This window comes from Petromyzon marinus, chromosome 2, assembly GCF_048934315.1.
Source record: "Petromyzon marinus isolate PM22_M1 ecotype Great Lakes invasive population chromosome 2, UKy_Petmar_22M1.pri1.0, whole genome shotgun sequence".
NCBI classification, from domain to species: domain Eukaryota; kingdom Metazoa; phylum Chordata; class Hyperoartia; order Petromyzontiformes; family Petromyzontidae; genus Petromyzon; species Petromyzon marinus.
In genome coordinates, this window is record NC_133668.1 from 17,259,000 (window position 1) to 17,274,221 (window position 15,222).

Sequence of the window (15,222 nt, forward strand, 5' to 3'; positions counted from 1 at the left end):
ACACATCACGTTGTGCGAATTATAGATAAAATCACATATAAGCAGATCTCCCGCTTCGTGTCTTAATATATAAATAATATATTTTAGTCCATTCGCCTCTCGGTTTAGACACTTGAAGACAGATAAGTGCTAATATTTGGAAACGCAAGGAAATGGAGACAAGAGACACATGATGACAAGCAGACAACTCGACACTTGGATACACAAAGACAAGTGGAGGCGCGCAGATACATAGCGATATGCAGACAAGCAGAGACACATAGACTAGTGGAAACATGGAGACAAGTGGAGGCACGTGAAGACGCAGGGACAAGTGGAGACAACTTAACACACTTTGCAACACAGACAAGTGGAGAAAGGGATGTGACACCGAGCTCCAACAGTGGCCCGCACTGTTTAAATCAGCTCGACTTTGCTTTATGAGAAAACTAGTGTGAACACGGCCACAAATAGGGGTTATTTGATTTATTGACTCACTTGCAGCATGTGGGCTGACCACAGCCCCGGTCCTTGTTCTGGTTTTGCTGAAGCTCCCCCGATGGCTACAGATGACTGCACCACATTACAGCAGCGCCTGGCACTCCCGAGTTCACAGTCTCAAGAGCCGAATGGCTCACAGGGCTATACCAAATAAATGAAACTGAAATACGAGGAGGAGAAATTACACCAATTTTGGGGACAGGCTGGGAAAAAGCGTTTTTTCTCCCATAACTTTTGGACGAAATAGCAAAAACACATGCTGTGCCCGCATAGCCTTTAAAAAAAAAGCCTTATTGCTGACATGTATTATTACTGACTCGTGGAGCTTCTATACAACCGACCAATGTGCTTGTCAGGAGAAGCAAACCATGCCCTGCAGCACCACAATGCACTCCTCAAGATTTGGCAATGACAACACTAGAAAGCGGAGGCCTGTACAGAATATTGGGATAAGACCATATATGTTGGACAGGAGACACGACGAAGAAAGAGACTGACGTGTACACGTAACATGTAGTCACTATACATTACAATTCTGTCGAAAAAAGTAGCGGTTTCTTTTTCCCCAACGTCAGCACCACGGAAAGCGGCGAGCTTTGTTCAGACGGACGAGTCCATCTATGCTCGGAACGGAGGAGGGGGGAGATAGAAACAACCACGGTGCGCTGCTCTGTCCTGTGCTGCGTTACAACTATGCTATAGACTAGACTACTATACATTACAATATTATACCTTCCAATCTAAACTACACTGTATAATATCGTATACACAGCCCAATATAAGCTCTAACATTATGCATTATATTGATATACCTCCAACTAAACTTTTTTTCCACATTACACAACATACACCGTACTATACACTGCCATAGACAAACCCCGCCATTGAATTATACAATGCGTTCATATACACTACCCTATACTTTAGACTATAATAATATTAGATTTGTAATATTACACTATGTATTATTCTACCAACCCTACTGTATACCACACTGCTCTCTATTCACTATACAATTACGATACTATATATTGCCTTATAAATTATATTAAACATTACACTTATACTATTTATTATTATACAATATGCTATAAACCATACAATTGACCGTCGCGTGAGGTACTAAGAGGCAATGTCAGTGAATGGACTGCGGTCTGAAAGTCACCGTAAAACACAATCAAGAACCGAAATGGTTTATCACGTCCTTCCAATGATTACTAAGCCAGAATCCATCTTCTCGGTTGAAATTGTCTCTTTTTTGTATATGTGAATGGCCTCATGAACGAATCTCTCATGGTAGCCGGATGGCTTGCAGAGAACCTCCGTCTTGGAGAAGTCAATGTCATGTGAGCCCACTGAATTATAACAGTGATCTGCCACGGCTGAGGTGTTCATCCTACCGTGTTTTAGGTCTGCTTTATGTTCACGGATGCGGTCCGAGACATGTCGTTTGGTTTCTCCAATGTAACTGCTACCACAGAGGCAACTTAGTTTGTAGACGCCCGGGTAGTGTATGTCTGGAACCACATCTTTTACAGACGGGACCAGATCACAGATTTTATGTACTGTGTTGAATCGGACCTGGATCTTGTGTTTATTCAGGATTTTGGATATCTTTTTTGTGACCCCTGCAATGTATGGTAAGGTGATGGTTTTGAATGGCTCCTCAAGAGGATCCTTCATGGTTGGAGTGATGGTTTTGCAGATTGTGTAGTCGGAGTAACCATTAGCCTTGAGAGCTTGGTGTACGTGCTTGAGTTCACTGGCAATGTGTTCCTGGTCGGAGATGCATTGGGCTCTATGATGTAGAGTCTTGATGAGAGAATTATTCTGGGATGGATGGTGGTGGGAATCCGGTTTTAAGTAAGCATCCGTATGGGTAGCTTTCCTGTAGACTGAGTGGCTCATTGAACCATCAGGTCTTCTTTTAATTAGGACATCCAAAAAGGGTAGCTTGCCATCTTTTTCGACTTCCATGGTGAATCTGATGGCTGGGTGTATGGAATGTATATGGTCGAGGAATTGGTCTAGAGCCGGCCGGCCATGTGGCCAGATGACAAAAGTGTCATCCACATACCTCTTCCATAAGGTCGGGCGTAGAGTGGCAGTCTGGATGGCATCAGTCCCAAATTTCTCCATGGAAAGGTTGGCTACAACCAGAGATAGGGGGGAGCCCATTGGGGTGCCCTCAGTTTGTTTGTAGAAAGTTCCATTCCAGGTGAAGTATGTGTTGGTTAAGCAGTGTCTCACCAGGGGGGGTACATCAGTATGCAGTCCTTGATGAACCAAGTCTTCAATGATTGTGATGGTGCCAGGTACAGGAACTTTGGTGAATAAGGAAACCACATCAAAACTGACAAGCAGGTCGTCTGGGGACAGGGAAATACCCTTGATTGTCGATACCAGGTGAGTAGAGTTTAGTACCGCAGAGGTGGTTTTTCCAGTAAAAGGCCGCAGAATTTCAGACAAAAAACAAGCCAGTTTATAGGTGGGGGAGTTGATAGTAGAGACGATGGGACGAAGGGGTGTATCTTCTTTATGTATCTTTGGAAGGCCATATAATCTTGGTGGCCTGGCCGCAGAAGGTTTCAACAAGAACTGTTTGGTTTGATCAATTAATGCAGTTGAATCAGAAATTATTTTGTTGGTTTTAATGACGAGGCTGTTGGTGGGGTCTCTTCTTATTTTTGTATAGCTGCCATCGTTGAGTAGTTCCTGAATTTTGTTGTTATATTCTATTTTGTCCATGATGACAGTGGCATTGCCCTTGTCGGCTGAGAGGATGATAATGTCATGTCTCTTTTTTAATTGAGATAATTCAAACCGCTCATCATTGCTGATGTTGCTAGCTGGCATCTCAGCGTTTTTGATGGTAGCAGTGATTTCAGATCTTGCTACATCTGCAGCGATGTGACCCAGGCCCTTGAGAGCCACGTTGACATGGGCAATGATATCATTAAATGGTATGTGTCTAGGTGTGACTGCAAAGTTTAGCCCTTTAGCTAAAACGGATTTCAGACCAACAGAAATATAACTGTTACTGAGATTAATTACGACTTTGTTAACGTCTAGCTTTTTGGTGTGTGGGTCCGATTTTTTGTTGAAAAGGAGGTTGAATTTGGAAATCAAGTTGTCCTTACATTTGGTCGACATAGTGGCAGTTGAAGAGGCAGTCATATTGTCTACATGTTCCTAATCCGATGTGGACATTGTTGCCGTCAATGATAAGTGTGATTTGTAGAGTGTCTTGTCTAACTGATCTAGTTTGGTGCGCGTAAGTCTGATTTTTTCTGAGATAAGAGCTAAGCTAGTTCTAGATAGAATTCGTTTTGCATTAGAAGAAGTTACAGCAGCAGAGGTTAGTGTAAATGCGGTTGGTATTACCTTAGAGTTGCGGCATCTCTTCAGAAAGGTGAGAGACTCGATTAGTTGAGCCTTCTTATCCCGGAGTTTGTTGAAGGATCTCAAGGTTATTTGGAATCCCTCCCTGTAGAGGCGGTTAAATTTCGATTTAAAGCTTTCGTGACTGCAGGAATTCATCTTCTTGGTGATTTCGGTAAAGTTCGCGTAAAAGGGAAATAATAAAATAATAAAAATAAAACATAATCAAATACAATTATCACGACATTTCGGCCACAACGCAAGCAGCCGTCCTCAGGTGAAGAAACAGAGCTGTCAGAACGACAGCGTCTTAATGAACACTGCTAAGCTTAGCAACAGAGTACATAAAATCCGTGATCTGGTCCCGTCTGTAAAATATGTGGTTCCAGACATACAGTACCTGGGCGTCTACAAACTAAGTTGCCTCTGTGGTAGCAGTTACATTGGAGAAACCAAACGACATTTCTCGGACCGCATCCGTGAACATAAAGCAGACCTGAAACACGGTAGGACAAATACAAAAAAGAGACAATTTCAACCAAGAAGATGGATTCTGGCTTAGTAATCATTGGAAGGACATGATAAACCATTTCAGTTCTTGATTGATTGTGTTTTACGGTGACTTTCAGACCGCAGTCCATTCGTTGGCATTGCCTCTGAGTACCTTTCACGCGACGGTCAATGGTATGGTTTATAGCATATTGTATAATAATAAATAGTATAACAGTGTAATGTTTAATATAATTTATAAGGCAATTTATAGTATCGTAATTGTATAGTGAATATACAGCAGTGTGGTATACAGTAGGGTTGGTAGAATAATACATAGTGTAATATTACAAGTCTAATATTATGATAGTCTAAAGTATAGGGTAATGTATAGTAACGCATTGTAAAATTCAATGGTGGGGTTTGTCTATGGCAATGTATATTCCAGTGTATAGTCGTGTAATGTAGAAAAAAGTTTAGTTGAAGGTATATCAATATAATGCATAATGTTAGAGCTTACATTGGGCTGTGTATACAATATTATACAATGTAGTTTAGATTGGAAGGTATAATATTGTAATGTATAGTAGTCTAGTCTATAGCATAGTTGTAACACAGCACAGGACAGAGCAGCGCACCTTGGTTGTTTCTCTCTCCCCCCTCCTCCGTTCCAAGCATAGATGGACTCATCCGTCTGAACAAAGCTCGCCGCTTTCCGTGGTGCTAACGTTGAGGAAAAATAAACCGCTACTTTTTTCGACATAGAATTGTAATGTATAATGACTTATTGTTAGTAGCTCAGCTGATTGGAGAATATATTGAGTTTATTGATAATATTGATGTAGTTTATATATATTTTATCGGTTTACTATATGTTATTCATTATATAGTGTAGTGTATACCCAGTTACTTTATGTTAATAGCTCAGCATTATTGGAGAGTATATTGAGTACATTGATTATATTGATGTAGTTTATATTTTTTTTTCCATCGGTTTATTGTATGGTAGTAGGGTATTTGTAGTTCTTTAGAAACTCCTTTTTTGTTTTCCACATAATGCACTAGCTTGAAACGCGGTGGTTTGGCTGCTGCAGTTCTTTATTATTAAAATTTCCCTCCCTTTATTACTGCTAATCCTACATAATACACTAGCATAATATGACTTTGAGACCCCCCACCGCCTACACATTCCGCAAGTAGTGACTAACCCCATATCTGCATTTGTCAACAATATGCTAAATTCCTCTGTTGATATGTAAACTCCTTTGTCAAGGCTCTCTCTCCTCCTCCCACCCAGCTTAAAATACGCTGCCAAGCTTAGCAGTGTTCATTAAGACGCTGTCTTTCCGACAGCTCTGTTTCTTCACCTGAAGACGGCTGCTTGCGTTGTGGCCGAAACGTCGTGATAATTGTATTTGATAGTTTTATTTTTATTATTTTATTAATTCCCTTCTACGTGACTTTACCGAAAGAACCAAGAAGACCAACAAACTTTATCATGGCATATACAGAACTTTTTTGGTAAATTCACTGATGCCTCCCAATGCCATGCGGGTCGTGGCAATTATTTTACCATATGTCATCATGTTGGGAAGCGTGGGTTGGTGAAGGCGGAGAGCATAGACGTGGGAACATAGACGTATAGTAGAATAACAACAAAAATCTGCGCTGTCCTGCAAATTTCTGACTCAACCGGGTACATGTGGTGAACAGCCAGCCCCAGCTAGCTCCTTCGGCCCCGCCCACTTTTACATTGCCACACCCACTCGGCCACTAGCGCAAACATAAACAGCGAGTGGCCTGCCTACTCGTTCTGGGCTGCAGAGGGCAGTGTTATACTGGTAGGAACGAAGTTGTAAACTGAGTGTACCAGCCTGCAATAGATTAATGTGTCCGTCCGTCCGTCCCCTTTCAATACTTTAACGAAGTGAAAAATTCCAATGTTCCTACCAGCCCACCCTGCAGGGACCTGTTACGGTGTTTTTTTTTGCTCCCACATTCAATAACCAGCCTGACCAATTATGGCCAAATTATCCCATGGTGAAGGGGGAGGCCCTCTTCCAGCAGTGGACTTACGATAAGGGCTTTGCATGTACAGCAAGTGGGCAAACAATGCCGAACAACAATAGCTATTATCTTCTCAGAGGCAAGTTATCTGATCTGGTGAAAGCGACGTGCAGATAACCCCTCTCATCTGGCGCGATATTCTGGAGGCAAACCCTCCGAGCTGGTAGCACTTACATTTGAGCTCGCACAAAATAATCATTCGCGTCGTTGGGGAGCATATAAATAACAGCACGAATACGCAGACAATTCGTCTCCTTCACATATTTATCCCTCCACATAAATACAATTATATTTGACACATTCCATCGGGCTACACGGCCCTCTCTAAGCATATACGCCCGGCAGACTGAACGGGTCCCAACATGTAGTGTCTCGACATCAGCAGTCAGGCCTGCTTGAACCCATGCCAGGCCTCCTTAGGGGTCAATCGTTCGATCTGGCGCAATAACCAATATTGAGGTGATCCTTTTCAATGTGGCATCGTTTAATCTAAATCCACCAATTTGGTTCCGTCGTTTATTAGGCAAAGCGCTAATCCCACAGCCCTCCAATCGGGGACGTCAGTCTTCGCAAGTGACTGAGCGCGCCTCACGTGTTTAACAATCATCGGGTGCGTGAAAGCGTCGAACGAGTTCATGAGTATATATGAACGGGGGGAGGGGAGGAAGGGGATAAATTGATAAACGCGTTAAGACGAAGGTCGCTAGCACTGGAGTCTAAACCTGAAACCACTGGTCATCTGTGAGGTACTGTAAATGTTGTGGATTCACTCTTCAACACGCCGGTGTGGGGCTAAAGTAGTGAACTATTTGTCTTTTGTCAACGTGACACTTTTTTTTGTTTTGCTGATTGGCCGTGTCGGGTGGTGGAGGGTTACGACACACATTTATAAATAACGCGATCTAACCCAAAACAAAAAAGCCTTTATTATGAATAATATTGGTCGCGAAAGCCTACGTGTTAAACTAACCCCGGTTTGAGGTCGGGGATGCGTTCCTTGAAATGTGCGACCGATATCGAAAACGATCTCAATCCAAAGCCATTGTTTTGTCCCCCCCACCCCTCACCAAAAACAAAATCACCAAAACAACAAACTTGATCCCTTCAGATTCAAACGCCACACCGCTCGCTTAAAACTAACAACAAAATTCCCTCTCATCTGACACCGCCTCTCATCAGTAGGGGGAACCCCTCGGGGACCCCCCCCCTACCCCACCCCTACCCCACTCCGATCTGACACGGAGCCGGCGCTGCCCACCGCTGCTGCCCGCTGCCCGTGTCTCAGCTACCCGCTGCCCGTGGCTCAGCTGCCCCCTGCCCGTCTCAGCTGCCCGTGGCTCGGCTGAGCGCGGCTCGGCAAGGAGCGCGCGCGCGCGCGGGGGGGAGGGGAGGCGATGCCCGCTCCGTGCTGCCATGGCTCGTCGCACGCACCGCTGCTTCTGCTACGGCTCCCTGGCCACCTCGCTGGCCTGGGCCCTGCTCATCGTGCTCTACATGCGCCTCGGCGGCGAGCCGGGCCCGCTGCAGCAGCAGCAACAACAACAACAGCAGCATCAGCAGCAGCAGCATTATCATCATCAGCATCATCATCAGCAGCAGCAGGAGTCCGAGGCGTTGGCGGGCGCGGCTGGCGGTAGCGGCCGGCGGCGGCTGCAGCCCAAAGTGCCGCGGGAGCTGTCGTGGGGTGACGGCCCCGCTCGCAGGGCCCGGGAGCAGCAGCAGCAGCAGCGGTACAGGGCGGGCGGCAGCAGCAGCAGCAGCGGCAGCCGCAGGCAGCAGCAGCAGCAGGGCTCCTCCGAGCTGGGTGAGCGAGCGGTCATCGTCGTGCTAGGGGGATGATGATGATGATGAGGGGGATGATGTTGATGATGATGATGGTGCTTACACGTTTCTCTGCCGCTCGCTATGCCCCGGCGCAAGTTTTAGGATTGCGATTTGCTAAATCACTGCGCTGAAGCGGAGGAGGATGGTGGTGGTGGTGGTGGTGCTTCCACTTTTCTCTGTAAGGGGGGGCTTCAGTGGCACTGTTGACTTACCACGCCAAGTTGGGGGGGGGGGGGTCGTGTTGTGAGGTTATTCGGGGTTGTGTTGTGAGTTTATTCGGCGCCGTTACCCCGGCGGGGTCACGGACCGTGGGGATTCGTGTCCTTGGTTATAAAGAAGTTTATCTTTCTGCTCTCTCTTGGCCTTCTTCTTATTCTTCTTCTTTCTCTCTGCCCTGGCTCCAAGCTTCATTTGAACCCAATGAAGATGTCGGGTCCATGTGTGTCTCTCTCTGTCTGTGTGTCTATTTTACCATAATGTAGAAATTAGACTTACCTTTTGTTCCCAAGTGCTGAAGAAATGTTGACTTAAAACTTTCGTGACTGCAGGTATTCATATTCTTAGATTGAAAAAAATAAAGTAAAAAATTAAGTGAGTAAGATAACAAAAACAACAAAACACTAATGTATACTGTAGCCTGGTTCTTAATTTGAGTGAGTGTACTGGCAGTCTACAATGTAGACTGTAGCAGTGGTTATTAAGTTTGGTGAGTGTACTGACAGTCTATAATGTAGACTGTAGCAGTGGTTATTAAGTTTGGTGAGTGTACTGACAGTCTATAATGTAGACTGTAGCAGTGGTTATTAAGTTTGGTGAGTGTACTGACAGGCTATAATGTAGACTGTAGCCTGGTTATTAAGCTGTGTGAGTGTACTGGCAGTCTATAATGTAGACTGTAGCCTGGTTATTAAGTTTGGTGAGTGTACTGGCAGTCTATAATGTAGAATGTAGCCTAGTTATGAAGTTTGGTGAGTGTACTGGCAGTCTATAATGTAGACTGTAGCCTGGTTATTAATTTGAGTGAGTGTACTGGCAGTCTATAATGTAGACTGTAGCCTGGTTATTAAGCTGGGTGAGTGTACTGGCAGTCTATAATGTAGACTGTAGCCTGGTTATTAAGTTTGGTGAGTGTACTGACAGTCTATAATGTAGACTGTAGCCTGGTTATTAAGTATGGTGAGTGTACTGACAGTCTATAATGTAGACTGTAGCCTGGTTATTAACCTGAGTGAGTGTACTGACAGTCTATAATGTAGACTGTAGCCTGGTTATTCATCTGAGTGAGTGTACTGGCAGTCTATAATGTAGACTTATTCTTGGTTCTTTCAGTAATTTAAATATAATAAAATATATTTAAAAACAAAAATCACGACGGTTAATAACCAGGCTACAGTCTACATTAGTGGTTTTTTGTTTATTATTTTTACTCTTTATTTTTATTCACTTTATTTTTTATTGTAATTTTACTATCTACGTGACTTTACCGAAAGAACCAAAGAATATGCTGAAGAAATAAATAAAGACACCAAATCCATTTTGTTGCTGCGTAGAATTATTTATTAGATTCACTTTCAATAAAGAAAGGTCAAACTTAAAGCGAATTTGCGAGATTTTTTTCTTTCCGCTCAATCTTATTCTGGGTGAGTGTAAAAATTCACCAGCTCATGAATATTAATGACGGGGGGTGCGGCATGTGGAGTGACGTCACACGCGTTACACACAAACAGATATTCTTGTCTCATTATAGTCGTCAATGCAGCCGGCGGTGGACTGTTTGCTTAAACGCGTTAATATTATTAATCCTTGTTCGTTTCTGCGTGGATTAAATATCGGCCGTTCTATAGGATTCGGGGGGGGGGGGGGTCCAATTTTGACAGATTTTTGCGTACATACTGAATGGATGGCCCCTATCGTGGTGTTTTTTTTCCTGCCCATAGCCATTATTGTAAATTCAAGTGTTCTTTGGGGCCATTCTATCGGTAACATAAACCATCGTCCTCCGAAATAGTGGTTATCAGGATTTTTGGAGAGAGGAGATGGCGGCTGAATCAACTGTGAAAAATAACTTTATAGCTCATCGAATTTCTCCGGTATACTGGACATCTGTGAAAAAGAGCTTGATAGCACATTGGATTCCTCCAGTATAAATACGAATTCTGAACTGCCGACCAGATTTTTTTTTTAAACGAACTTCTCAATCATGAAACAAGAAAGTTAACCACAAGCACCAGCCACATGATGCATCACCACTAACTGTTAAATATATTAAACTTAGGTTAATCTTATCGAAATATTATTTGTCATTGTTACTGCATATTTAAAGTGACACATTAATTAGCTCTTCTCATCCATTATCCTTTAGGCTTTTATGACAGTCCTTAGCTAGGTATTCCATGCTGATGAGCCTTTTTTTGTGAATGCAAAACCCACCTGTATCTCTCGTGTTATAGCCTGCCTAATGGCTTTCTTGAAAGTCTGTCGGTGAGATATTACGCTGTATTTGTCAACAGAAACAACCTGCCAGTTTTCCTTGTTGGTTTTAGATTTCACAGAAGCAGCTTTAATATAATTTAAGGGTCGTATTATAGACCACCTTGCACCTAAGTGTCAATAAGCGGAAACAGATATGTGGGAAGTAAACGGTAATTACCTCGTGGGGGGAAAAAAAGTCTGTCTTCCTCTAGAGTAAATTTTAGAGTCTAGAGGAATGTGGAATTTCCATCTGTGACTGCCAATAGATGAACTCGTTCGAAGGCTCATTTAAACAGGGAGACACACTTGCATTTGAATTAACCACTTACAATTCGCATCCTTTTCATTAGGGTTGGTAAAACGGTAACTTTTCAGAATCGATTACCGATTCTGCAAGTTGGGAACCAGTTATTGTTTTCAGTAGAACCTGAGTCATGAATACACTGATTGGTTACACTGGGTGAACAGAGTCATACGGATTTAAGAGTTGTAATGTACCCTGCATCATTGTGACCCGGTGCTGGGCCAGACCGGAGTCAGATCAATACCGCTGTTTGATCGTGGAGTAGGCACGAATCTCAATGGAAAGTTGTCCGGTCATCCCAGCCTATCCACAACTCAGCATGCCCACATCAAGTGGTTAATGGGAGGAACAACCCCAAAACTAACCAAGTTCTTTGAACACATTAAACCACGGAGTTGTGAGTTCAAAAACCTGTCGGGGCTTGACTTATTCCATCGCCCCTCAGCTACCACTTTGTGGGGAGGGATCAGCGGTTCTCCTTTAGTTAAATTACCTCTCAATCAGGAGAGTGGAATTACGACTACGGGCTGAGGGCTGATGTGGGAAATAAGCTCCACCCAACGCTCATATACGCGCAGACACTTTCTGTAACGCACGTATATTTTTTCAAATATCTCATAAAATTAATTATCGGGGAAGACTTTTAATTAAAATCATTGTTGCAGCCTTGATCTTCCGGCAGATGCAGTGTAACTTGGAATATATCCAAATGTAATTGAGATATCCAATGATAATGCACTTCTCATCGTGACAGGCTTGGGGATTGTGACCTCTCTTCTCAGCACAGGGAATTTTGCATAACAATGAAGGCTGCGTGACTACATAGCTATTGTGTTCGGCCATGCCATTAAGCTCTACTTGATTATCTGCATCTACATTATCTGATCTTCCCGTGACTTATGTCAAGACAGCATACCTTCACCTTAAGATATTACTTCATAAAGTACACTTTCAGTGAAACTCCTTAACTGTGGTAGTATTGGTGGAACTCTTTACAGTTCCTATTATTTGTGTAAAGCTGTATTATCCATGTGGATATCTGCGGATAGGAGGAATTTGCGACCACATGTGGGTTATTGTTGTATCCTTTATTTCGCCAGGAGATGAACTCAACCCATTGAGACATCAAACAGCACTGCCTCTTTCGCAAGAGCGATCCGAGTTACATCATGCTGCATTACAAATCGGAATGTAACGCTTCTGGGTATCACTTCTGCGTGAAGCTTAACCAATGATAAATGTGGATAATAGGCTCCAATTAACTCCTCTGATCCGATTATCACGGTTAGCTGCGTACGGTGCGAATGCAGTTCTAGATATGTAGTGATATTGCGGACACTACGTATATGTGGGTGTAGTACCAACCCTAGAGGGGCTCGGTGAGCGCTGATAGAGAGCGCGGAGTGGCACCACGCTCGGGCGTGCAGTGCTATCCCCTATAGGAAGGGGTGTGAGAGTGCCGGCCATGAATGGGGTTAATGTAGGCCATGGCACTCTGGTTGACTCTAGAACGCACGTGCCCCACATGGGGGTTAGGGGTGGTCACGTGTCGGGGCGAGATCCTGAGGATTCGAGAAGGTGGTCGTGGCCAAGGGCGGAGACAGCCACGAACAGTGAGGATATAAACCGGGTCCCCAGAGGGACCGGGGTGCAGCGTTGCTGTTGTTATCCTGAAGATCTACATCCTACGACCGAGAACAGTAACCAACACGTGGACCTGGACCCAAGCTGGGGTCCTGTCCATTGTAGCTATTCCCAGTGTAATTAGTGTAGTTAGATTGGTGGTTACGTAGCTACTCCCAGTGTGATTAGTGTAGTTAGCCTGGTGGTTACGTAGCTACTCCCAGTGTGATTAGTGTAGTTAGCCTGGTGGTTACGTAGCTACTCCCAGTGTAATTAGTGTAGTTAGCCTGGTGGTTACGTAGCTACTCCCAGTGTAATTAGTGTAGTTAGCCTGGTGGTTACGTAGCTACTCCCAGTGTGATTAGTGTAGTTAGCCTGGTGGTTACGTAGCTACTCCCAGTGTGATTAGTGTAGTTAGCCTGGTGGTTACGTAGCTACTCCCAGTGTAATTAGTGAAGATAGCCTGGTGGTTACGTAGCTACTCCCAGTGTGATTAGTGTAGTTAGCCTGGTGGTTACGTAGCTACTCCCAGTGTGATTAGTGTAGTTAGCCTGGTGGTTACGTAGCTACTCCCAATGTACTTAGTGTAGTTAGCCTAGTGGTTACGTAGCTACTCCCAGTGTGATTAGTGTAGTTAGCCTGGTGGTTACGTAGCTACTCCCAGTGTAATTAGTGTAGTTAGCCTGGTGGTTAAGTAGCTACTCCCAGTAATTAGTGTAGTTAGCCTGGTGGTTACGTAGCTACTCCCAGTGTAATTAGTGTAGTTAGCCTGGTGGTTAAGTAGCTACTCCCAGTGTAATTAGTGTAGTTAGCCTGGTGGTTACGTAGCTACTCCCAGTGTGATTAGTGTAGTTAGCCTGGTGGTTACGTAGCTACTCCCAGTGTAACTAGTGTAGTTAGCCTGGTGGTTACGTAGCTACTCCCAGTGTGATTAGTGTAGTTAGCCTGGTGGTTACGTAGCTTCTCCCAGTGTAACTAGTGTAGTTAGCCTGGTGGTTACGTAGCTACTCCCAGTGTGATTAGTGTAGTTAGCCTGGTAGTTACGTAGCTACTCCCAGTGTGATTAGTGTAGTTAACCTGGTGGTTACGTAGCTACTCCCAGTGTGATTAGTGTAGTTAGCCTGGTGGTTACGTAGCTACTCCCAGTGTAATTAGTGAAGATAGCCTGGTGGTTACGTAGCTACTCCCAGTGTGATTAGTGTAGTTAGCCTGGTGGTTACGTAGCTACTCCTAGTGTGATTAGTGTAGTTAGCCTGGTGGTTACGTAGCTACTCCCAGTGTGATTAGTGAAGATAGCCTGGTGGTTACGTAGCTACTCCCAGTGTGATTAGTGTAGTTAGCCTGGTGGTTACGTAGCTACTCCCAGTGAGATTAGTGTAGTTAGCCTGGTGGTTATGTAGCTACTCCCAGTGTGATTAGTGTAGTTAGCCTGGTAGTTACATAGCTACTCCCAGTGTGATTAGTGTAGTTAGCCTGGTGGTTACGTAGCTACTCCCAGTGTGATTAGTGTAGTTAGCCTGGTGGTTACGTAGCTACTCCCAGTGTGATTAGTGTAGTTAGCCTGGTGGTTACGTAGCTACTCCCAGTGTAACTAGTGTAGTTAGCCTGGTGGTTACGTAGCTACTCCAAGTGTAATTAGTGTAGTTAGCCTGGTGGTTACGTAGCTACTCTCAGTGTGATTAGTGTAGTTAGCCTGGTGGTTACGTAGCTACTCCCTGTGTGATTAGTGTAGTTAGCCTGGTGGTTACGTAGCTACTCCCAGTGTGATTAGTGAAGATAGCCTGGTGGTTACGTAGCTACACAGTGTGATTAGTGTAGTTAGCCTGGTGGTTACGTAGCTACTCCCAGTGTGATTAGTGTAGTTAGCCTGGTGGTTACGTAGCTACTCCCAGTGTAATTAGTGAAGATAGCCTGGTGGTTACGTAGCTACTCCCAGTGTGATTAGTGTAGTTAGCCTGGTGGTTACGTAGCTACTCTCAGTGTGATTAGTGTAGTTAGCCTGGTGGTTACGTAGCTACTCCAAGTGTAATTAGTGTAGTTAGCCTGGTGGTTACGTAGCTACTCCCAGTGTGATTAGTGTAGTTAGCCTGGTGGTTACGTAGCTACTCCCAGTGTGATTAGTGTAGTTAGCCTGGTGGTTACGTAGCTACTCCCAGTGTAATTAGTGTAGTTAGCCTGGTGGTTACGTAGCTACTCCCTGTGTAACTAGTGTAGTTAGCCTGGTGGTTACGTAGCTACTCCAAGTGTAATTAGTGTAGTTAGCCTGGTGGTTACGTAGCTACTCCCAGTGTGATTAGTGAAGATAGCCTGGTGGTTACGTAGCTACACAGTGTGATTAGTGTAGTTAGCCTGGTGGTTACGTAGCTACTCCCAGTGTGATTAGTGTAGTTAGCCTGGTGGTTACGTAGCTACTCCCAGTGTGATTAGTGTAGTTAGCCTTGTGGTTATGTAGCTACTCCCAGTGTGATTAGTGTAGTTAGCCTGGTGGTTACGTAGCTACTCCCAGTGTAATTAGTGTAGTTAGCCTGGTGGTCCACCACCATAGGTTGTTATCTGGTAAAGGGGCAGTTACCCCTTTGTGT

The 15,222-nt window shown here is 44.3% G+C and overlaps 1 protein-coding gene across 2 annotated transcripts in view; it reads left to right on the forward strand.

Moving 5' to 3' along the window:
- Positions 1 to 7,646: 7,646 nt before the first annotated feature.
- The window catches only part of GALNT11 (polypeptide N-acetylgalactosaminyltransferase 11), a 35,046-nt gene continuing 27,470 nt past the window's right edge, over positions 7,647 to 15,222 (forward strand). Inside the window, exon 1 of one of the 2 annotated variants that reach the window (XM_032960296.2) lies at positions 7,647 to 8,221. In XM_032960296.2, coding sequence (XP_032816187.1) covers positions 7,831 to 8,221 — 391 coding nt within the window. In that variant the 5' untranslated portion in view covers positions 7,647 to 7,830. The remainder of the gene's footprint in view (positions 8,222 to 15,222) is intronic. The other variant, XM_032960288.2, reaches the window with a different exon arrangement.